Below are 24,886 nucleotides of genomic sequence, written 5' to 3'. Positions count from 1 at the left end.
TCTAGAGGTTAACATTTTCAATAAAACTATTGAGGTGGATATATGTATCAGTAAATGCACATTATATTTATATATTAATGTTGTCATATCTTACACACAAGGAATACGTTATAGGCAATATAGGAAGAAACAAAAAGAAATGAAAATATCTATTAACAGAATGTTTATTTAATTTTACAGATGGTCTGGATTATATATAACAACTGTTTTTATAACTATAGCTAAACTCTGTTCTAACTGGAATGACATGTATCAATATCAAAATATACTCTACAGATACTGTGTGTGTTTGTTTATATTATACGTACTTTGATAGCTGATCAATCAAGGATGGTTTAAAAAATTGTTTTCCTGTTTATGTTATTTTTTACTGCAGCTGAAAAGCTTTGAATCAATCCCTGGTCCAAAAGGTTTGCCATACTTTGGGACCGCTTTCCAGTATCTCACAGGCTGGAGGGGACTTTCCTTCGACAAGATGTTTGATGTACGTTGCGAGTCATTGAGGCTTGGTGTATGTGAATGTATTTGTACCTATGTGAATGAATGTGTATTTATGTTAATGTATCTGTATCTATGTGAATGTATCTGTATCTATGTGAATGTATCTGTATCTATGTGAATGTATCTGTATCTATGTGAATGAATGTGTATTTATGTTAATGTATCTGTATCTATATGAATGTATCTGTATCTATGTGAATGTATCTGTATCTATGTGGATGTATCTGTATCTATGTGAATGTATCTGTATCTATGTGAATGCATCTGTATCTATGTGAATGTATCTGTATCTATGTGAATGTAACTGTATCTATGTGAATGTGTCTGTATCTATGTAAATGTATCTATATGAATGTATCTGTATCTATGTGAATGTATCTGTATCTATGTGAATGAATGTGTATTTATGTTAATGTATCTGTATCTATATGAATGTATCTGTATCTATGTGAATGTATCTGTATCTATGTGGATGTATCTGTATCTATGTGAATGTATCTGTATCTATGTGAATGCATCTGTATCTATGTAAATGTATCTGTATCTATGTGAATGTAACTGTATCTATGTGAATGTGTCTGTATCTATGTAAATGTATCTATGCGAATGTATCTATGTGAATGTATCTGTATCTATGTGAATGTAACTGTATCTATGTGAATGTATCTGTATCTATGTGAATGTGTCTGTATCTATGTAAATGTAGCTATGCGAATGTATCTATGTGAATGTATCTGTATCTATGTGAATGTGTCTGTATCTATGTAAATGTATCTATGCGAATGTATCTATATGAATGTATCTGTATCTATGTGAATGTATCTGTATCTATGTGGATGTATCTGTATCTATGTGAATGTATCTGTATCTATGTGGATGCATCTGTATCTATGTGAATGTATCTGTATCTATGTGAATGTGTCTGTATCTATGTAAATGTATCTATGCGAATGTATCCATGTGAATGTATCTGTATCTATGTGAATGTATCTGTATCTATATGAATGTATCTGTATCTATGTGAATGTGTCTGTATCTATGTAAATGTATCTATGCGAATGTATCTATGTGAATGTATCTGTATCTAAGTGAATGTAACTGTATCTATGTGAATGTATCTGTATCTATGTGAATGTATCTGTATCTATGTGAATGCATATATGGTTTATTTGCTTATCACATACATATCAATCATATGGTCACAGTCCTGGACATACACTCTAACATACATGTAGTTGAGGTCAGAAACAGCTGCTCTCTAGCACAAATGATCTATGAGTATCTACTTGTATACGCCTCGAAAGTGTTAGTTTATAGTGCTGGCTGGCACTAGAGTTTAGCTTTTCTTCTATATTCTTTTTTAAAAGATAACATGGAGACATGCAAATAATTTGTGATTACAAGTTGTGATTTGAGATTTTTGGCAAAAAATAGCCACTGTTGTACTTTATTGTGCCTTTACATAGACAACATTGTTAAGTCTAGTACGAGGTAAGTTTCAGTGCATATGCACTTACAAAGAAGCCTGAGTTTAAAATATCTCATCAATTTATACTCGGGCGAGCTCAAACTTGGCGTGCTTTCTTGCTTTGTGATTTATTCACCAGAGCATTCAGAAGGATGATAATTTGGCTTCTTGCCAAAATCTTTTGAGTAAAATAACCACGTTGAATTATAGTAAAAAACAAAGAGTGAGAAATGAACCACATTAAATAATCCTTCATTCTACAATTATGTGATTATTATTAAATTTTTTGACCATTTTGTTCTATCACTTATGGCTTGATTTAAAATTTGCAGTGAGCCAAAACAGGTAGGTTTGTAAAAGCTTCAAAAGTTGTCCTCATAGCTACTGATGTTTATGAGCATGGACCGTGATGTCTGAAGTCCCATTTTTATCGCAACGAAATTGTCTCAAAAACAGATTTATGGACATACTTTCTGAATGATTTGCCAGTTCCTGTTGACAACAATTATTCTATTTATGCTAGATTGGTTGGTTAGATGAGAAGATAAAAATAACTATTGACTCTTGTGAATCCCCTGTTAAATTATATTCACTCCCAAAGGGTTACGTGCCCAACAGATAGAGCTCACTTGGAGTTCATCTTCACCAGCGAGTCTTTATGGCTTATCATTTTTAGTCGATACGTAAAAAATATTTCAATTGCAAATCATTCTGATACATGCTACATTATTATTTTTTGGTCTCTGAAGTTTGACTGAATTTGTATTTGCTTTTGGTAATGTCAACAATACTGATTTATTCAGGCTTACAACATGCGCTATAAAAAGTATGGCGCCATTTACAAAGAGCGCTACGCTCCTGCGATAACCATTGTTGTGGTAACCGATTACAAAGAGTACAGCAAGGTGATGAGAGCTGATGGTAAAATGCCCACCAGAATACCGCTAGAGCCTTTACTCACATACAGGCTGAAGAACAAACTTGGAGCTGGCATGGTCAATGGGTAGGCAAAGATTTTAATTTTACTGACCAAGCAATTAAAATCTCTCATCGGTTTATCATAAGATTCACATTTCGCTGGCGGGCGCATGTACTTATGCGTCAGTCTAAAATAAAATTTAGAGTTGATAACCTCACTATCACACTCAAGTAAATCTGAGATTTGTTGTTTCGCAGTTGAAAAGATTATTTTGGAAGTTGAAAGTTTGATGAATTATTAAGGAATTTCAGACAAAATGGCTTCAAATCTGGCATGGAACAAAAAAATTGACAATTAGTGAAACTTGTGATATGTTCAACTTATGGTTTGTTTTTAATGTTAAACTTAGAGTTCAACTGCTTCACACTTAATCTTTTTCATTGTGAAACTTTGTTGAAGTTTTTAGTAAGCCTGCGGTATTAGCATCCTTTTATTGTACAAATAAAAACATGCATTGCAAAATAATAGCTTTGCTTAAATAAAGCTAATACGCCAAGATTCTATGAGCGAGAAGCAAGAATGAACACCTCTCAAGGCAACTTTAGAAGTGGTAGATACCACGGAGATAGCTATGTTTCATTCTTTTCAGAATAAGTAGGAATAACCCAACTAACAATTTTACGTTCCCAGAACGTTCCAGGGATGTTCCAAAAAGTCCCAGAAACGTTTCATCGTAACGTTGTCACAAGATTATTTGTAGACACATTTTCAACGTTCCAGAAACGTTGTGGGAAATACATTGCTGGAACGTAACTCTCACAACGTTCCAGCAATGTTGTGGGAAATACATTGCTGGAACGTATTTCCCACACCATCCCAGCAACATTGCGGGAAATACATTGCTGGAATGTTAGCAAATGATCTCACATAACACTCCCACAATATTGGGAGAACATTGCGTAATATTCCACGAACATTTTTTCCATAATATTCCATAATGTTGAGCTGAAACAAAATTTAAAGGCAGAAAAGTTGTTGACACATGGTTGGGCATTGGGTTCACTCAACGAAAGTAATGATTTTATACTCATTAGCTAGTCAGACATAGCTTTAATCTACTGTAAAATAGACTAGCACATAACACTTGAAACCACCCCAAAAAGTCCCAGAATGTGTTCAGATGCGATGCACTCACACCGTCGCGTCATGGTATGACACTTTACAGCACCCAGAAAGCTTAATGGACCTTAGTCATTTTTGCGATACGTCTAATGAAGTGCGAAAATTGAAATTTGTAGTGACTTTTCAATTCATTTACATAAATCATTCAAAATTATCATTATTGTTTTTCATTATTTTGTTTGTTTCTATATCTGTGATAAAAAATCTATAAAATCTTTAATTTGCATCATTTTAAAGAATTTTTTGTTATGAAAGGGTGACAACTTCCAAAAATTAAATCATGTGTTTTTGTACCATTTTAGCTAGAAAGTTAGTGGAAAAGGTTTGCTAACGTTATTATAACGTTGTTACAAAACATGGTTATTGAATGTCCCAGCAATGTTACAGGATTGCTACTTTGAAATTTTTGGGTGTAAACATTCACATAATATTGTTTTCTAATATATTCGGAATAGTATGGAGTTTAACCATTACGTAACATTGAGCAGATGATCTGGTGCAAAATTCCTACGACATGGGGAGAATATGTTACAGAATATTCCACAAGCATGCTTTCCATGATGTTGCCTCAAAGATATTAGCTAACATCCCAGGAACGTTTTCGTCCAGAACATTAGTTGGGTGTAACTGTGTAGACAATTTCTAACATTTTGATGTTTCACAGAATGATCCTCTAATAAATTGCGTACAACGTTACTATAATGTACCGAGCATAACCGTCGACAATATTTTTTCCTTAAGCTATACAACATTCCACCAACATTACATCTCCAAAGCAACCTAAATATATTAATGTTAACACTCAAACATTCAAAAGTAACATTCCTGAAACATTGCTGGGACAATTATTTGAATGTAAATATGATGTCACCCCATAATATTCCAGTTACATTTCAAGCCAATGTTGCAAGAATGTTTGCACTCGAACATTGCAGAGTAACGTTCCTGGGACATTCCTGGAACATTCATTTGAAGTTAAATATGAGGTCACACCATAATATTCCAAATACATTGCAAGCCAATGTTATATGAACGTTAACGCTCGAACATTCCAGAGTAACATTCTTGGGACATTCCTGGAACATTCATTTGAAGTTAAATATGATGTCACACCATAATATTCTAATTACATTGCTAGCCAATGTTATATGAATGTTTTCATTTGAACATTCCAGAGTAACGTTCCTGGGACATTCCTAGGACATTCATTTGAAGTTAAATATGATGTCACACCAAAATATTCTAGTTACATTGCAAGCCAATGTTATATGATTGTTAACACTCAAACATTCAAAAGTAACATTCCTGAAACATTGCTACAAAATTCATTTGAAGTTAAATATGGTGTCACACCATAATATTCTAGTTACATTGCAAGCCAATAATATATGAATGTTAACCCTCGAACATTCAAAAGTAACATTTCTGTAACATTGCTAGGACATTCATTTGAAAGTACAATTGATGTAACACCATAATGTTCTAACTACATTGCAAGCCAATGTTATATGAACATTAACCCTCGAACATTCAAAAGTAACATTCCTGAAACATTGCTGGGACAATTATTTGAATGTAAATATGATGTCACCCCATAATATTCTAGTTACATTGCAAGCCAATGTTACATGAATGTTTGCACTCGAACATTCCAGAGTAACGTTCCTGGGACATTCCTGGGACATTCATTGATAATGTTCTCTAACGACGTTATGATAACGTTAGCAAAGTATATTCCTGTAACATTCTGTTGAGCGTTATGATAATATTTTTGCACAACATTCTATGCAACGTTCCTGCGACATTGTTGGAACATAATTCTACAATGATCATCAAATAACGTTTGTAGAACGTTATGACAATGTTTGTTTGGAACGTTATTTCTGCGTAACGTTACGGAACATCCCAGGAATGTCGTTGTTAGTTGGGAAGTGGTTAGCTATTATGTGATAATAATATGATATGGAATAGGTAGTCGTTAGTTCATTGCAACATTTGTTATGATTACAGATGACATTACTCCGGGATTTATAATTTATGAGAAGTGGCCGAATATAAAATCTAACAGTTGTTTTGGTCTCATAGTGCTAGAATTCAATATCTAATAATTAAATGCTAGAAATAAAATGCACAATCTTTGAGAACATTTGGAGATTTTGTTAGCTTGAGGGCCGAATAAGTCTGTAGAATACATAGACAGTATTTTCCATGGTGATACAAATACCTTTCTAGCTATGATCTCTCTGCAATGCATGCTAAAAGCAGAAACAAGCGAAATCTCTTTTCTTGTGTATTCCGTTCGCGTATCCAGCTTTAGCAAGTCTAACAGGGTTTCCGAGCGCAGAACCTGAACGAAGAAGCAATTTAATGTCACAAACAGCAGCCTTTTCTAGATATCAAATAGCAGCCTGTTGTTTAGAGGTGCGACAGCACCCGGCTGTTAGCTTGTTAAAATTTCTACATATCTATTTTTATTGCGGTACAAATTTTTCTTATTTGATTTCATTAGCGTTGTGCTTAAATCAGCTTGTATTCTTCTTCGATGTGTACTTGTATTCTTCTTCGATGTGTACTTGTATTCTTCTTCGGGGTGTACTTGTATTCTTCTTCGATGTGTACTTGTATTCTTCTTTGGTGTGTACTTGTATTCTTCTTCGGTGTGTACTTGTATTCTTCTTCGATGTGTACTTGTATTCTTCTTCGATGTGTACTTGTATTCTTCTTCGATGTGTACTTGTATTCTTCTTTGATGTGTACTTGTATTCTTCTTCGATGTGTACTTGTATTCTTCTTTGGTGTGTACTTGTATTCTTCTTCGGTGTGTACTTGTATTCTTCTTCGATGTGTACTTGTATTCTTCTTCGATGTGTACTTGTATTCTTCTTTGGTGTGTACTTGTATTCTTCTTTGATGTGTACTTGTATTCTTCTTTGGTGTTACTTGTATTCTTCTTTGGTGTGTACTTGTATTCTTCTTTGATGTGTACTTGTATTCTTCTTCGGTGTGTACTTGTATTTTTCTTCGGTGTGTACTTGTATTCTTCTTTGGTGTTACTTGTATTCTTCTTTGGTGTGTACTTGTATTCTTCTTCGATGTGTACTTGTATTCTTCTTTGATGTGTACTTGTATTCTTCTTCGATGCGTACTTGTATTCTTCTTCGATGTGTACTTGTATTCTTCTTTGATGTGCACTTGTATTCTTCTTCGGTGTGTACTTTTATTCTTCTTCGATGCATACTTGTATTCTTCTTAGGTGTGTACTTGTATTCTTCTTCGATGCGTACTTGTATTCTTCTTCGATGCGTACTTGTATTCTTCTTTGATGTGTACTTGTATTCTTCTTCGATGCGTACTTGTAAAGCCTCTTACTTTTATCATCAGCTGATTTATTGTTATCCATCAGGTTTTGAATTTTAGTTTAGAACATACTTTGTGACAACCAGCTAGCTGACAGCAACGAACTCTTAGATAGAAACATCAATCGATCAACCAATCAATACCAATATGCTGTCTTTGACTTTTAGTATCAAACACAACAGCAGCATTTATAGATTTGCCTGCCAATTTAGTCGGCTGTTCTCTGGTGCAATTAAACATTGAACAAGATATGTTCATTAATAATGAAAAATAGCAATTTATTCACAGATGATACTTACCATGTACTCTGCTGCAGTGCATACAACATTCTCAAGTAGATCAGTTGTGAAAGGTTGCCTACTAAATCATTATAGTGATCAAAGACTACTCGTGACACAAAGGATAAGGAGTTGATTTTATCATAAACGTCATAAACGTAATAGACGTCATAGACGTCATAGACGTCATAAACGTCATAAACGTCATAAACGTCACAAATGTCACAAACGTCACAAACGTCACAAACGTCACAAACGTCACAAACGTCATAAACGTCATAAACGTCATAAACGTCATAAACGTCATAAACGTCATAAACGTCATAAACGTCATAAACGTCATAAACGTCATAAACGCCATAAACGCCATAAACGCCATAAACGTCATAAACGCCATAAACGCCATAAACGTCATAAACGTCATAAACGTCGTAAACGTCGTAAACGTCGTAAACGTCATAAACGTCATAAACCATCTGAAATTAGTAATAATGAAGAAAAGACAACACATGTGTAAATATTATACCAATTATTTAACCAGGAAAGTAGTGATGCAGATCTCAATGCACAATGGCATGGCTAATCAAGATGCTATGACTGAAAGTCAGCGAGCAAACCCCAGGGTTGGCTCTCCCAGACTATCCAACAGATACTGTTTTAGTGCCATTATAAATTTAGCGATACATTTTATCATCCTAATATAAACAGGAAGGATAGACACAGTCCGTATTATAGTTAGGATTTGAGGAGTTCATAATGATAAAATAATTACAAGACATACAGTTTGTAAATGTTTCTGTTATTGTCCTCATTATAATTATTAATATTAATTTTGTTGTTATCGTAACTACTGAGCACAGCTATAATACTAACTGGGGCTTCAATAATAACAAGCATATTAATAGAGATGATAACAATAAGGGCAATATTGATAAGATATAACACTATTATTATTATCACTAGTGTTATTATCATTACCATCATTATTGTATTTATTACTTTCATTTTTCTGGTTATATTATTTTTCATAATTAACGCTGTTACATTCTTATTACTATTGTATCAATTATGTTGTTGTTATTACAATAGAGATTAAAGACTCCCAAGTCTAAAAACTCCTTATCTGTATTAATATGTATACTAAATATTACAGGAATGGTGAGACATGGTACAAGTACAGAACAGCTATCAACAAGAAGATGCTGAGACCGAAGGAGGTATGCGCTCTCGTACATAGTGACCAGTGGAGCCAGTCTATTTTCGGTTCATAGAATATACTCGATCTATTGATCTTGGCTTCATTAGTTGCTGTTAGCTGCTTTCTGTCGATGTAATTTTTCCCGAATATTGTTTATATGCTGCCCTCATGTTATTTCATATAACTTTTATTTTAGCGAGTGATCAGTAATAACTGTAACTAAACCTTGTCTTGTTGTATTTGCAAAAACTGTTTGTAAAAATGTAGACACGGTTCCACATGACACGAGTTGCTCGCTCTTCTAGCATCTTCGAAGCAATCAATAAAGGGTTGAGCTGCTAAGATGTGGCTGATCTTGATTGGCTGGTTAGAAGAACTACAGACGCTGCTTGTATTAAAAAACTTTCTAATAGAAATATTAGAAAAATATTGTTTATAATGGCAAAATTTCAACGCTTTGCCATTTTATTTGATCATCTATAATACTACACGGAAAGGTGAGCCAAGCCAAAGTCAGCATCGCCAAAAATATATTTTTGGCTTTTTTCACATTTGGTTGAAAGCCTAAAGTTTTGGATCATTTGATTAACATTCAAAGTTTTACCGATGAACTATTAATAAAAATTTCTTACCAGTCAAATCAAACAGTTACATCAGAATACCTCAGCTAAAACGTTAGACACTGAGATACTGTGGGCGTGTTTTCTATGACCGTTTCTATGACAGCTGTAAACAATTGTACATCAGCATGATTTGGTAAAATTGTACAGTACAATTTGTACTAATAGGTTTCTACGGGTTTGATAAAATTGTTTACCTAATCCCAAAACACAATCATGTGTGCGTGAGTTTTTGCCAATCAACTTTTTGCACAGTACTTAAATTGCTTGATTACAAACATTGAGAGAAAACCTTATTGGTTTGTCAAGTATGACAACTTCCATATATTATTAGCTGTCCAAAGGCTGGCTTTTATAGCAACAATTTGTAAAGTATTTTGCTATAGTAGTGATATCATATCTAATAGAATTAAAACATTTTCCAGCTTATATAAACTTTTAGAATAATTTAATAATAAGAAATTAGAATAATAAAGTTAACATTGCGAAGTGTTTGCTAAAAAGTTTATGGCAGTAAGATATAGACACGAAAGGTCAGGCTTTCTTTATATCTGCAATCTATAATCTATAATAGCGGAAGCCCAAAAAGGCCTAACTTATGCTGTAATATAGAACATTTCATGTGTGTGATGCAGTCAGGAATCATGAATAATTCTGTGAATTCAATGATCTCTAAACGAAAAAGGAAACCAATCTGATCCGCTGAATTGAATATTTTTTTATTGCATGCAATCAAAATTATAGGTTAAAAGCACACGGCAAATATTAAATTTGCTGCAGTTGTTTTTTTGAGGTATTTTCAGTGGAAATTTGCAATGTTTACAGAAGTAGACAGAATTTGTCTCCCTTATTATTTCAAATTTTAGCCTAGGGATATTTACAAGCATTCGTTGTGAAATTCTTTAGCAATTCCATGTTTAAAATACATTATAGGCTGAGGTCATAAAATACATTATAGGCTGAAGTCATAAAATAAATTATAGGCTGAGGCCATAAAATAGTTTTTTGCTTGTTGTATGAAAAAACTAATTATTTACTACATATTAATATAGATGATATAGTACAAATTGTGTTTGTGAGTTTTTTCATTTGTACTCTTACTTATCAGTGCTTGTTTTGGATTGTTAACAGGTGGTGCAGTATATGGAGCCAATGGATGATGTTGCCAAGGATTTAGTAGAACTTTTGGCACTTTCAAAGGATGACAACGCTATTGTGCATGACTTGAATGACATACTCTTCAGGTGGTCTATGGAATGTATGTATCATCCTTGATAAGACGGCTTTTCACCCAAAATCTAGGCCTCTCTCCAGTCTAAAAAAATGAATTTGTAACAAATACATTGGATACAAGACTAACTTTCAGCAACAAAATAGCTCAAACGTGTTGATTATATCAGAGATTTTTTAAAACAAGAGAATAATGCAACAAAGGTTAACAAAGGAAACACAGTTGTGCACTATTTCACAATGGGAGGTGATTGCTACACTTAAGATATTTCTGTTTACCTTGAGTTGTTTACTAGACAGAAAGCGTGATATTATTAAAGTGTTTTTATCGCTGTCAAGGATGTGTAAGGCTATATATAGTGCAGCGTGTCTGCTTACATTCCTTCAACATAAAAACTTTCCAACATACTCGATTTTTTCAAAAATTACAGTTTGGTTATTCAAACTGAAAAAATTAAAAGCAAATATACAAATTATATTGATGATAAAAATATATAATCTACATTAGTTGAAGATATAAAATGTATCGTATAGTGCATCTCAGTACTTCCAAACGTTTCCATTTCCATGTTAGCACTTCTAGTTGAACGCCTGTAAAGCACAACAAAAACATCTTTTTGGAACTTAACCTTTGGTTTTTTATTTAGCCGTTTAAATTTATTTAATGGTTTTGATAAAATTTCACATGCAAATGCATCCATTACTTATTGAAGAGCTATAATAGGTTTTAGATTGTGACATTAATAAAATAAAGTAGAATGTATCCTTCTTGTAACATATGATTCAATTTGAGACTTTGTTAAACATGAAGATCGCACCAGAATGAATTGGATTCTTGTGTAGCAGTTTGACTGTATGTAATATTATTTAACTTTACAATTTATACAAACTTTCTGCCACTTAATCTTTTAACTAGGAAGTCTTTCCGCATGTAATATCCAACTAGGCGCAGCTTAAATCATGTATGCCTTTTGATCCAGACAGAGTTTCATTACAGCGGTAAACACATTTTTACTGGATGCAAGGCTGGGAACGCTAAAGGAAGTACCAGATGTGGACACAATGGAAGTAGTCACCAACATCATAGGAGTTTTCAGGTACCGTAAATGGATGGGAATATACAAGGTGTGAAGTAACCTGCTTGCATTGCTGTGGGCTACAGCTTAGCACTTGTTAACTGATAGTAACAATAGGAGTTCCTTCACAGTTGTACTTAGCATGTGCATGAGTCATTTGGAACCAGTATCTAAAATAGGTCATGGCTTGCTTAAGATCAGTATGATCCAGAGCCGTATAGCTTCAGAGTCTCGCGATCAAAGGAAGCGTATTGGGGAGCTCGATCGTTTCCAAACAAACAGGCCACGTCCACTATTTTCATATAAGTTTTAATAGAGAGGCGCAACATTAATCAACAAAAACTACTCCCATTGGCAGTCGCTTTAAAATTGATTGTTGTATCATAAACCATTTGAAAGAAGACAAAATTCTCTACAAAAAACTACAAATAATTTTTTTGTAAAATTGTAAAGTGAATGCAAAAAAGTGAGATATTGAGAGCGAAGTAACAACATTCCATTAGAGATCAGCATGTCGATTGGGTTTGTTTGGAAAAAAAGCGTTTTTGTTTTCGGTTTTTGTCGAGGGACTCTGTGAAGCTATATGGCTCTAGTATGATCAGGTTGAATATTGTAAGTTACTATATATTTTACTGGTTTTTTTAACCACCTGCAGCTTATCATAGATTTGAGAAGAGTACAAATCTCGACACTACTAAACTCTCTGTTAGAGATTTGCTCCCCTTACTCTGTGACTTCTCTTCACTGTGACTTCTTCGTTAATACTGAAACTGTGTGATATATTTCAGAGCTGATCTGGTACCTAACTAGAGTTATCAACTTTTTAGCTACTGTTGTCTGCTGAGTTATTTAAGCCACATCCACTGCTTAGAGCAAGCCTAACTTCTCTCATAAACCAGCGTATCAATTATTAGACCTAAAAGTACTGCTAGTACATTGCAGTTAGCAGCTGAAATAAGCTTTTACCTTTTTTGTGAGAGCATATTGATCTCAGTCTTGGCTTTCAGTTGCCATGGTTTTTATTCTACTGATTTATACCTATCAAAGGCTGACTGTGTTAGCTCTCTATTTCTGCTATTTCGCTATTTTCAATGTATTTAATGAATTTTTGACGCTCAGTAACAATGTACACAGCTTACACAAAGCGGATAAATAGATTGATTGGTAGACAGGTAGATACATAGACAGATGGATTGATACATACATAGGTACATACATAGATAGGTTGATGGATGCATACATACATAGAAGCATAGAAACGTAGAAATGTAAAAACGTAGAAATGCAGATACGTAGATACATACATGTAGATACAAAGATACACTGACACATTGATACCGTGATACCTTGATACCTTGATATATAGATACATTGATACATACATACATAGGTACATAGATACATAGATGCATAGATGCATAGATACATAGATACATAGATACATAGATACATAGATACATAGATACATAGATACATAGATACATAGATACATAGATACATAGACCTATAGATACATAGATACATAGATACATAGATACATAGATACATAGATACATAGATACATAGATACATAGATACATAGATACATAGATACATAGATACATAGATGCATAGATGCATAGATAAAAAGATACATAGATACATAATAATGTATATAATGTATAATATACATAGATGTATCAATGATTGATACATTGATACATAGATACAATCGATACATCGGTACGTCGATACATCGATACATCAATACATAGATACATAGATTAATAGATAGATGAATAGATACATGTAGATACACCATATAGATCAACCTGTAAATGATAATACACTATCTGTGATAAGAATTAACAAACAAACCAGATATGACTAAGGCACAGAACACAGTCATGATGTCAGAATGTCTGCGTCTTCTTTCGTTCAAAGTGCCTGTTTTTACTCGTGTCTGTAGGTGCATGCAAAAACTTATGTTTGATTTGCCTTTCTACAAGAGCTTCCCTACACCAATGTGGCGAAAATTTGAGAACCACTGCGGCAGGGCAATTGGTGCCAGCCTCAAGATAGTCAATCAGGTACTATTGCTATGACATCGACTTATTAAGTATAGGTTGACAGAGTGGGCGTGGTCACCAAACCCGCTTTGGTATCTTTCTTAATCTTTTGCCTTCCTGATTGCACACACAAGTTTGACACAGTTTTGTTCAATGTTTCGGATTGACTACTACTAGCAGGAAGTAGTAGTAGTCAAACCGAAACGATTTGTATAATAGATAACAATTTTCTCTTGGCAGCACAATTTTCTATTCAATTCAAAAATTAAAAATAGTTTAATAATCTCAATTATGTCTCTATAGTGTTGTTACGAATGAACTATTAACATCACAAGCAGTACTCATAATATATTAATAATGCTACTAATAACAATAATAATGAAAATATGAAAGTACACAGGTTTTCACTAAAAACTCAATTTAAAACAATATTAAAATATGACTTCAAACAATCATTTGCATACTGACGACATTGAAATAAATTATACAGAAATGTTTTCTCTATTTTAAATGACAATTTTGTTGAAAAGAGGTCAACTTTTAATTTAGCCTTACTCGACTAGTATCGTACAGTCAATCATAATGCAGTCGCAACTCCCTCTCCCAACAGCTTTAAAAGCTAGGTTTTGTGCATTTGGTGTAAAGGTTACAAAGTTTTCTACTGACACCATTTACAGCAACGAGCTGACGTCAATAAATTATGGCTTAAGAAACAAAAGCAATAACAGCAAAATAAATGAAAAGGCATTACCACTTAATCGTTGCCCCAGCTGTTGGAGTTATCTATACTTGTCTAATACCATTGTTACAATACACCCTCATTGTAAAGCCAACTAGTGTATTTTGTGTTGTACCTGGAATTAGAGAAGTCATACATTCCACAAGTTACTATTAATATCTTAAAAGAACCGTCTGAAGGAAATATATCAACAGTATTCTTATTGTAGTGAATGTTAGACTGGAAGTAGCTGACCACCGAATGTTTGAGACTAACTCACTAAACATCTAAGGTTTGATCTAAGCCAGTTTAAGAAATGCTGACCTAGGTTAACTCATTACAATGAGTGTTCTTTAGATTCAGAGTATTGCTCTCTACTCAAATGTGGCTACTCTACTCCAAACAAGAGCTAGTTGGTTTATAACTAATCTATAGCCACAAAAGATCCACACTATTAATAGTTACTTTTCTTGCTCTCCACATCAGATTTAAGTTCCTTTCTAGTGTTCCTTTCCTTTAAAAGCTTCAAAGAAGGAGAACTACAACTGTAGGCAACTCAACTAAATGTAACAATAATGTCACTCAATGATATGTAAACTGGTTGACTGATTCTACAATGGTATTAACAGACACTCCAGCAAACTCGAGTTTGTAGATTTCATTTTAATCTTTTCCCACATCTTTTCCATAACAGAGACTCGAAGAGCTGAACCAAGGTGGTGAGGTAGACGAGAACAAGCGTCAGTGTCTTGTATCTTACTTGTTGGCTGGTCAAGGACTCAGTAACTTTGAGATCGGAGTCATGTTAGTGGAACTCATGGTTGGGTCAGTAGAAACTGTGAGTTATTAGCAGTTCATGGTTGGGTCAGTAGAAGCTGTGAGTTATTAGCAGTTCATGGTTGGGTCAGTAGAAACTGTGAGTTATTAGGAACTCATGGTTGGGTCAGTAGAAACTGTGAGTTATTAGCAGTTCATGGCTGGGTCAGTAGAAGCTGTGAGTTGTTAGCAACTCATGGTTGAGTCAGTAGAAACTGTGAGTTATTAGGAACTCATGGTTGGGTCAGTAGAAATTGTGAGTTATTAGTAACTCATGGTTAGGTCAGTAAAAACTGTGAGTTATTAGCAATTCATGATTGAGTCAGCAGAAACTGTGAGTTATTAGCAACTCATGGTTGAGTCAGTAGAAACTGTGAGTTATTAGCAACTCATGATTGTGTCAGTAGAAATTGTGAGTTATTAGTAACTCATGGCTGGGTCAGTAGAAGCTGTGAGTTATTAGCAACTCATGGTTGAGTCAGTAGAAATTGTGAGTTATTAGTAACTCATGGCTGGGTCAGTAGAAGCTGTGAGTTATTAGCAACTCATGGTTGAGACAGTAGAAACTGTGAGTTATTAGGAACTCATGGTTGGGTCAGTAGAAACTGTGAGTTATTAGGAACTCATGATTGAGTCAGTAGTAACTGTGAGTTATTAGCAACTCATGGTTGGGTCAGTAGAAGCTGTGAGTTATTAGCAACTCATGGTTGGGTCAGTAGAAACTGTGAGGTTTTAGCAGCAATAATAACATTGTCTGAATTGTCTTTTGATCCAAGAATAAAAAATGTGTGTTTATTGTGATGAGATGACGGCTTGTTAGACGCATTCATAGAAATATTAATAGATCAAAGCACTCAAGTAGTCCATTGATATTAAAAGTCCGTCTTTAGTAGTTTGCAGCTGCTGTTAGTATTGTAAAGAGATTAAGCTTGAAAAAGAACTTCTTTTGTTGATTTGAATATAAAATCTGGTGACCGGATTAAAATTCAGAGTAATACTATCATAAACCTATTTGGTTTCATATGAAGTTATGAAATAATACTATAAGATTTTATTGAGCATTATAGTACACTGTTTTATTTGCTGCTATACTATGTTATACTAAATCATATCACATTATGCTATGCAATAATATACTATAATTTGCAATTAAATATTATAGTATATTATTCTATTTACATTGCATCATATGATATTATTTTATTTAGTCGTATATTCTATTATATTTATTTTATATTATATCATACTAAATTGAAACATGTTCTTTTCCTTTTTCATTGCCTAGGATGTAGGCTGGCATAGTTGAAAGTGCTCAAGGCTCTCAAACCAATCACTGTGTGCTGAAGTTCAAACAAAACTACTGCTTCAGAAAACATCCTTTGCAGATTTTTAGTTCTGTTTACATAGATTTTTAAACAAATACCGAAATTTTTAAACAAAGTGCAGGAAGCTCTGGAATCTAAGGCTCTAATTTACTGACAGCATAGTAAGTCAAATTGCTGACTGTAGCAGTCCTTTACTCTTAGATACGTAGCCAGCTTTAGTATTCTTTTGAGTAAAGTCAGCACAATTTGAAGGCAGCAACATTGCATTAAATTATCACTGTTTTGCTGCAAAACTCATACAGAGGTCTTCAAAGCCCTGAAAAGTTAACAACTGTTTTTATGATTGTTTTGCTATTTTTGTGTTATATTCAAGGCTTCAAATTCCCTCATGTGGACTCTCTATTTGCTCTCAAAAAACCCAGGATGCCAGCAAACCCTCTTTAATGAGGTACAGGAAGTGCTTGGGTCTGACTGCGATGTCATAACTCCTGAAATGATGGAGAAACTTCGATACACCAAGGCGTGCATTAAAGAGGCTCAAAGGTCAGTTTGTTATCTTCACCATTTTCAACTAAAATAATGATATCAAAAATAAATTTAGCACCAAGGAAAATTTTTATAAAAAATTAAGGAGAGGTTGCCACAACTCTACATAAAAAGTTATGAACAAATAAAAACTCAGCTAAGAACAGAGGACCTTTAGCTAAAAATCATAGTTTTAAGAAGAAAATGGCTTTTTTTAGTTCTGATGCTCAAATAGGATTGTTTTTGTGTTCAGTCAAATAGAATGATCAGGCTAACAAAAGACAAACAACGCAATGTAAATGTAATCACAGCTGAACTTTGTCTATAAATAGATCATAACACAAATAATCAAATTGCTGTGTTTTAAAGTTTTGAATTTAGAGTGTCTTATAGTTTTAAAACTTTAATTACTGCAGTTACTATTCCGACTGATTTCTCCACAGTCAATACGGTTTTAACGTGTTTAGCTTTTAACCGCTATCAAGCTTTTTCAGTTTTAATCTTGGAACATCCTGGCAGTCAGATCACCTCAAATATCCAAATACAATCACAAATGATATAGAAATGCTGATACTTGTTGATAGTCTATTAAAATTTTGCATAAGTTCACCTATCTTTAATCTTTGTTCATCAATTCTAAAAATTACACAGTATTATCTGCAAAAAGATGATATCTAAAGAATGAGCATTTGAAAAGCGTAAAATATCATATTTTATTTATTTCCCGAGCTCAAATTCCTGCAATAATTGCATATAAAAAGCTACCAAAAACTGTACAGCAGCCAGTTACAACTCTGTGATAATGTTTAACGGCGTAAACTCCGGTCATATTCAAACGTCCAACGACTTCCATTAAACAGTCGTTTTGGGATGATTCAGTGTTTATGGAAATTCAAACGTTTAAATATAGTATAAAGCTGCCTGTTTACACACAGGTTCATTAACTTAGTTCAACCTAGCAAATCTTTGTTTTCTGTGTCTGCATAACGTTGTACACAACGTTGTACATAACGTTGTACATAACGTTGTATATAACGTTGTACATAACGTTGTACATAACGTTGTACATAACGTTGTACATAACGTTGTACATAACGTTGTACATAACGTTGTACATAACGTTGTACATAACGTTGTACATAACGTTGTACATAACGTTGTACATAACGCTGTACATAACGCTGTACATAACGTTGTACATAACGTTATACATAACGTTGTACATAACGTTGTACATAACGTTGTACATAACGTTGTACATAACGTTGTGCATAACGTTGTACATAACGTTGTACATAACGTTGTACATAACGTTGTACATAACGTTATACATAACGTTGTACATAACGTTGTGCATAACGCTGTACATAACGTTGTACATAACGTTGTATATAACAATGTACATAACGTTGTACATAACGTTGTACATAACGTTGTACATAACGCTGTACATAATGTTGTACATAACGTTGTACATAGCGTTGTACATAACGTTGTACATAACGTTGTACATAACGTTGTACATAACGTTGTACATAACGCTGTACATAACGTTGTACATAACGTTGTACATAACGTTGTACATAACGTTGTACATAACGTTGTACATAACGCTGTACATAACGTTGTACATAATGTTGTACATAACGTTATACATAACGTTGTACATAATGTTGTACATAACGTTGTATATAACATTGTATATAACATTGTACATAACGTTGTGTATAACGTTGTACATAACGCTGTACATAACAGTTTATAATAAATTCGTTCTACATTCCTAGGCTCTATCCAGTCACATTCGCTACAAGTAGATTGCTGAACGAGGATGTAGAGATCTTAGGCTACCGAGTGCCTGCGGGGGTAAGCACTACTGCACCATACTTCCTAAATGAAGTCTAAGTACCCTACTTTGTCTCTGTATAATCAATTTTATATCTTTAATGTTTGCATCTGGCAAGCACTTCTGTTTCATGTAACAAGCAGTTGCTGTCTGTAGTTCTGATCATATCTACCCCATCATGCTGCTTCTCACAAACTACATGAATAGTTTGGTATCAGGATCCCAGCTATAGTTAGCATATAGGCCTTTTCCTCCAGATCTGGTCAAATCAATTCTTGGCTGCTTTGGTGTTAGAAAACGTATGTTATCACTAGATCATATTACCATTTAATTTGATAGTTTGTTGCGGTTAACGTAGACAATTTGACTAATATTCTTTCACTAGACTGATAGAATCAATTTAGATACTAATGGGTGCATTTCCAGTACACATTTGGCTAAATTCTGCATAAACTGGTGATAAAGTGCTACGATAAATCACACCACTATGTTATATTATACTACTTTATTGTATATCATACTACACTACATCATATTACAACAGGTTCCATTACATTGTATTTATGTATATTATATTAAAATCTTTCATGTAATTTTATGCCACAGCGTATTATATCACATTATATCGCATGAACTCAGTGGCTGGAACAGTCATTTATCAGTATATTAAAGTTTGCTTAAACCCTCCCGTTCATATACATGTATATTACAAGCTATAGGCAAGAATAATATCATTTTGTACATACAATGTGGTATGAGCCGAAAGCAAGTTGTGTATAGCAAGAGTGTGTAGTTGTGAACGGAAACCAGTCAAGTACCACAAAATTTAATTTTATTTCTCTATTAAAAACTGCAGTTTGCTTTGTTACAGACTCACATACAAGCCAACACTTGCACCTTGTGTAGAAATGGCGATGTTTTCTCTCAACCAAATGACTTCATCCCTGAGAGATGGCTGAATGAGAGAAGCGAAGACATGGGTGTTGTTAATTTAGTCTGGGGCCATGGGGCCAGGATGTGTATAGGCAGACGACTGGCAGAGCAGGAGATGCACCTTGGGCTTGCGAGGGTAGGCGGGCATTTGATATTCTTAATAGATGTTTTTTAACCGTTTCATAAAGGAAACAATCAAAAGTTATAATGAAAATATTCTTGGCATTTAATTTAGATGTCAATGATCAAGTCTCTTGCAGTTTATCTACTAAAACATTATAATTTCTTCATGTTGTAGAATGGCTATTATGCTTTAATACTTAGTGTATTCTATATCATGCATTTGTGCAGTTAAACGTGAAATAATGTAAAATTAGCAAAGAACACAGTAATGATCCTGGATTATTTTACAAGTTGCATTATTACACTATGGAAATTCATAACCTGTTCCTCTCAGGATTATACAAGTATGGGTAGTAGTCGCAGCAGTTCAAAATTACAACAATGAGTTGTTGTGTCGTTGTTGTTGTTGTTTTGCTATATCTAATTTTATTGTGTTATATTTTATTTTATAAAATTATCTTAGAGTGTATTAATTTGCTTTGCATAGCACAATGTTATACTAGGTCATATTACAACATATTACATTGTGCTGCCTTGCTTGTATATTATAATAGGTTTTGTTCATGTCATTTTATGTACAGGGGATGTTTCCCTTGTCGCGTCGTTTTATATGATATCCCATCACAGTGCATCTTTTTGACATATTGTATTGCATTATTTTATATGGTATTCTTGTGTATATTTGTTATTATTGTAATTATTTAGGTTCTCTCTTGCAGATTATATCAAGATTTCATGTCTTTTATCCGGAGTTGTTACCTCCAGAGCCTGTGTTACACACGGTCATGACTAGCTCTGCGCATATGAGTATGAAGTTCATAGAGAGGTCAAGCATGATTTCTAAAAACTAAAGCATTATGGGTATAAGAAAGGCGTAGCTTTGATCCATTTATTAGAAAGCTGAGGCTGCAGGAAGTATCTTACCATTGGATGCCATTAGAAACAATGTTGTATTTACAGCTATATATTATGTCTGTTCCAAATATATAGTGAAAGATTTTTCTAATTAAACTTATAAATAATTAATCTATAAACTTGGGATAGAGATGTGTTTGTTTTTCATAAATTTCTATGATTAGATATACTCGGCTTATGAATATGTTATATGTCAATACAATATCGGCAGCAAAATATATAAAATAGATTGACCAGATGAATATGATAAATCTTGCTTAGAACTCTATCGGTCTTCTGGTATCATAAAGAGTGGGCGCCTGCAGGATTATACCAAACGTACCAACAATGCAGGATGTGGTAAATATCCAGAGAAAGAGTCGGTCTATCACCATGGCAACATACTTCCAATCTTCTTTTATCTGAACAAATAAAAAAACTAGATTAAACCGGATTCATTGCATCTTGTTGATTAGTTAAACACAGAATTCATAACAACATTTATTATGAATTAGCATATTCATATCAGTATACTGACAGTATCACACGCTGATATCACACGCTGATAGCATATTGAGTTTTCTATTGACTTATAATGTTTCTACCAAGCTTCAAAATATTACATGTTATGCATGTTAGTTTGAATGTTTGTTACTAGCTACCAGTTTTATTTAGTTTGTATCATTTGGTCTATTATAAATACTGTCACCCTGTCCGTCTAGTGTTAGATTGTCAAGTGTGTCAATGACGCACAGAGAATAGCTATGTGCATAATTATTCGGAAATGCTGTTGATTGGAGAAGGTGCTAGAGTGAGGGTTCATTAAAATGGATGTCACCAGTTCAACACCCATACAATGCAGTCTTTTTTAATCCCCTACTGTGGCTTTAGACAGACAGAAGACAGGCAGACACGGCCCGCACTATAGTAAAGATTTCTTATGGTATGTATGTGGTGTCTTTGTAAGGACTAAACTTGCCCTTCATCTAATGATATTTTAGTGCCAACTAAAGCCTTAGTTCCTATGAACAACTTTATTGCCATAAAACAATAATATTACAATGGATGCCCACTTTTAAATCCTGTGCTTTTTCAAACTGAAGTGAAGGTTATATCTTAATGAAACTCATTATTTGTAGGATTCTACTGTATTTACAAAATAAACAAATTTGTTATACATCCAAATAATGTTTTATGCAAACTTACACAATGGAAGGTTTGTTTTAAATATTTAGTTTATTAATCATGTTATGACTCCAACAGAAGTTGTTCTCTCCTGGAAAGTTTCTAAACTTTTGCTATGGTGTACTATCTGTAGCTGCCAAAAGACCTAATGCTCTTCTATAATTTAGTCTAAGCTCATGTGGAATAAAAAAAGCTTATAGTGAAAATAATATCAGCTAATTTTAGCTTGAGTTATTTTAAATACAATTTATTTTAAATACAATTTATGCCAACAAAGTTTTAATCTAGGGCATGCTAGCACAAAAACATTTTATGGAATGAACATGTCTATTATCAGCTAACCATTACTTCAGTAGAGGTTTCATGAATAGACAATGCTTTGTTATACGGATATCAATAGTGTTCATACAACAAGTCAGTTCAAGACGCGTTACAATTCAGTCACCTTGAACAGAATATTTACTGTAATAGGAGTCGTCTTCGCCTGACTGTCCACATTTGGAACGGGGGAAAAATATTGCACCATACAAGATTCGAACTAATGACCTACAAGCCTTACACTCTGACAACTGCGCTGATCAGCCTCCTACTAACAGCCAACTAAGAACAATTGTACAAATAGTTGTTAAACCTTGAGATCTCTTAAGGTAATGGGGCACTGTTGAGTACCTGTACTCATAACATTATTAAGTGTGATGACTTTATACTTTACTAAGTAGTAACTATCAAAGGTGCACAGATGACTGAAAGATGGCTGTAAATACTCTCTAACGAAATATAATTCCTATCTCAAAAAAATTATTGGGAAATTTAATTGCCACTATCAAGTTTTTAGGAAAGTAGTGTTATTTTAAGAGTTGGCTGCCCATACAACTTTGGAAGGAAAGCAACGTCTGACTGCCTGTGTTACCCTTGTACCTTTCTATGTTCAGGAAGTTTTCTGTATTAAAGTTCCTTGAATGCTTAAAAATAAGGTAATGTATTACCTGAATAATTCTGTTGTCTTCTCTGAAATGGTCAGCAATGAATTTTACACCGTCCAACGCTTTCTCAATCACTGGATTGTATGCTATGACCGTTTCTTTGCCTGCGTAAAATCAAAATTCAGCTGACATTTAGCAAGGTTTCAGAAGTTGAACATTTTCAAGAAAACCAAAAATTTCAAAAACTAAATGAGTTATCTTTTTAAACTTTTGAAACTCTTGAATTAAAAACTTATATAAAACTAAAATGCCAAAATATAACTTCGCTTTAAAAATAAACATTGTTCTATTAGGAATACAAACGTTGAACATCGTAAGAAAAGAATTTACCCAATTACATTTCATATTAATATGATCCTGTTACGTGTTCATACTGCTAGCTAACATAGACAGTGTCCGCTTTGAATAGTCATCATGTACACTCAAAATGACTCACCTTTACCCGCAGATTTGTTAGCTCCGCCAACATTTGTTTTGCTGCAACAAACAACTTCCAGTTATACCACCATGGTAAGTCAATAGATGCATTTTCATAATCCATGAATGTTGCGATGCTAGCCAAACTGATAAGAAAATTAATAAACAGATTTTTTTTCTGAATACTTCATGCTTCTTGACCTTAAAAATTTGTTCTTCAGAAGTTGCTGCTTGTCAACTATTGGGTCATAGCTTACTTTTGAATAATTTCATTTTCGAAAAGAGGTCACAAAGGTGTTTAGCAATGATCTGATAGCTAACAACTTTAAACAGCTATAATAAAGTAATTATTCGAATCTCTAATAATTTTTTGTTTTTTTTACTTAATTCTATTTATAGATTGTTAATGGTCTACTTTGGTATAGTGTTGTAGGGAGTTGTCAGCCACTGTTTCTAACTTTAAAATTTAAGGCTTTTTAACTTTTTTTCACAGACAAAGATTCCAGAGTCAAATGAATAGCTTTTATTATAAAAAATTAGTAATTGTTTCTGGTTTTAGTTATGTGAGTGCTAAGGTTAAACTAACGAGAAAGCAAAGCAATAAAACAAAAAAATTTAAAATATTTTTTGAGCTAGTTAGAAACTCTAATTAAACTATAAAATGATATTTTAGCAAAACAGTTATTGGTTATTTTTTCAGTTTAGCTTTTGTAAAAAAGTTGAAAAATGTGAAATAATGCCATTGTTGATGTTTTACAACTAAACCTGCAACCAACTAATAGAATGTAAGTAGGTTTGAATATGTAATGCAGCCTCAGGATATTCAGCAAATCCTCAAGTTTACAGGAATAGCATTTACACCTGATGTCCAACTATAACTATTTCTCAGAGCTTTTAGATTAAAACTATCGGACCAGTTAGTTTCTTTTACAAACACCTTATTGGTTAATTCTGTAGCACCCAAAATCACCAATCACGTTGTGTTTTTGAATGACCACAAAATGTAGAACCAAAATTATTTTTTTAAAGTTTTTAAAAGATAATGAGTGAAAAGTTAAAAAACTGGTCGGCAAACTTACTATTTAGTAAAACAAATCTGAAAAAAAAACATATAAAAGACTCACTGCCCAATGCAACTATTAATTACTTATAAAAGTTATAAAACAAGTGTGAAGGTTGTCACTGCTACTGTTCAGCTAAGATTACTTTTGACACATGCGTATTTATCAGTGTTTTATTTCTTT

General features: G+C 33.5%; 2 protein-coding genes across 2 annotated transcripts in view; one reads left to right on the top strand and one right to left on the bottom strand.

Annotated features, from left to right (window-relative positions):
- Positions 1-373: 373 nt before the first annotated feature.
- On the top strand, positions 374-21,316 carry LOC137391982 (cytochrome P450 10-like). The gene is made up of 11 exons (XM_068078564.1): positions 374-484; positions 2,773-2,972; positions 8,859-8,922; positions 10,655-10,781; positions 11,751-11,850; positions 13,778-13,898; positions 15,290-15,433; positions 17,110-17,279; positions 19,049-19,127; positions 19,979-20,176; positions 20,883-21,316. Exons 1-11 carry the CDS (start codon positions 476-478, stop codon positions 21,012-21,014), a joined length of 1,344 nt encoding a protein of 447 aa, XP_067934665.1. The 5' UTR covers positions 374-475; the 3' UTR covers positions 21,015-21,316.
- Positions 21,317-21,335: 19 nt separating this feature from the next.
- Positions 21,336-24,886, bottom strand: part of LOC137390611 (uncharacterized) — a 31,706-nt gene continuing 28,155 nt past the window's right edge. Inside the window, exons 13-15 of the mRNA XM_068076937.1 lie at positions 23,662-23,702; positions 23,229-23,329; positions 21,336-21,479 (exon numbers count right to left, since the gene is read on the bottom strand). Of these exons, the coding sequence (XP_067933038.1) occupies positions 21,336-21,479; positions 23,229-23,329; positions 23,662-23,702 (286 nt within the window). The remainder of the gene's footprint in view (positions 21,480-23,228; positions 23,330-23,661; positions 23,703-24,886) is intronic.

Source organism: Watersipora subatra, chromosome 3, assembly GCF_963576615.1.
Source record: "Watersipora subatra chromosome 3, tzWatSuba1.1, whole genome shotgun sequence".
NCBI classification, from domain to species: Eukaryota; Metazoa; Bryozoa; class Gymnolaemata; order Cheilostomatida; family Watersiporidae; genus Watersipora; species Watersipora subatra.
Note: the sequence above shows the minus strand (reverse complement) of the source record. Positions and strands in the feature narration are given on the sequence as shown.

Coding starts and splice junctions, on each gene's coding strand:
- LOC137391982 (XM_068078564.1), top strand. Junction 8,923..10,654: donor AGATGCTGAGACCGAAGGAG/GTATGCGCTCTC, acceptor GATTGTTAACAG/GTGGTGCAGTATATGGAGCC. Junction 11,851..13,777: donor AACATCATAGGAGTTTTCAG/GTACCGTAAATG, acceptor TCGTGTCTGTAG/GTGCATGCAAAAACTTATGT.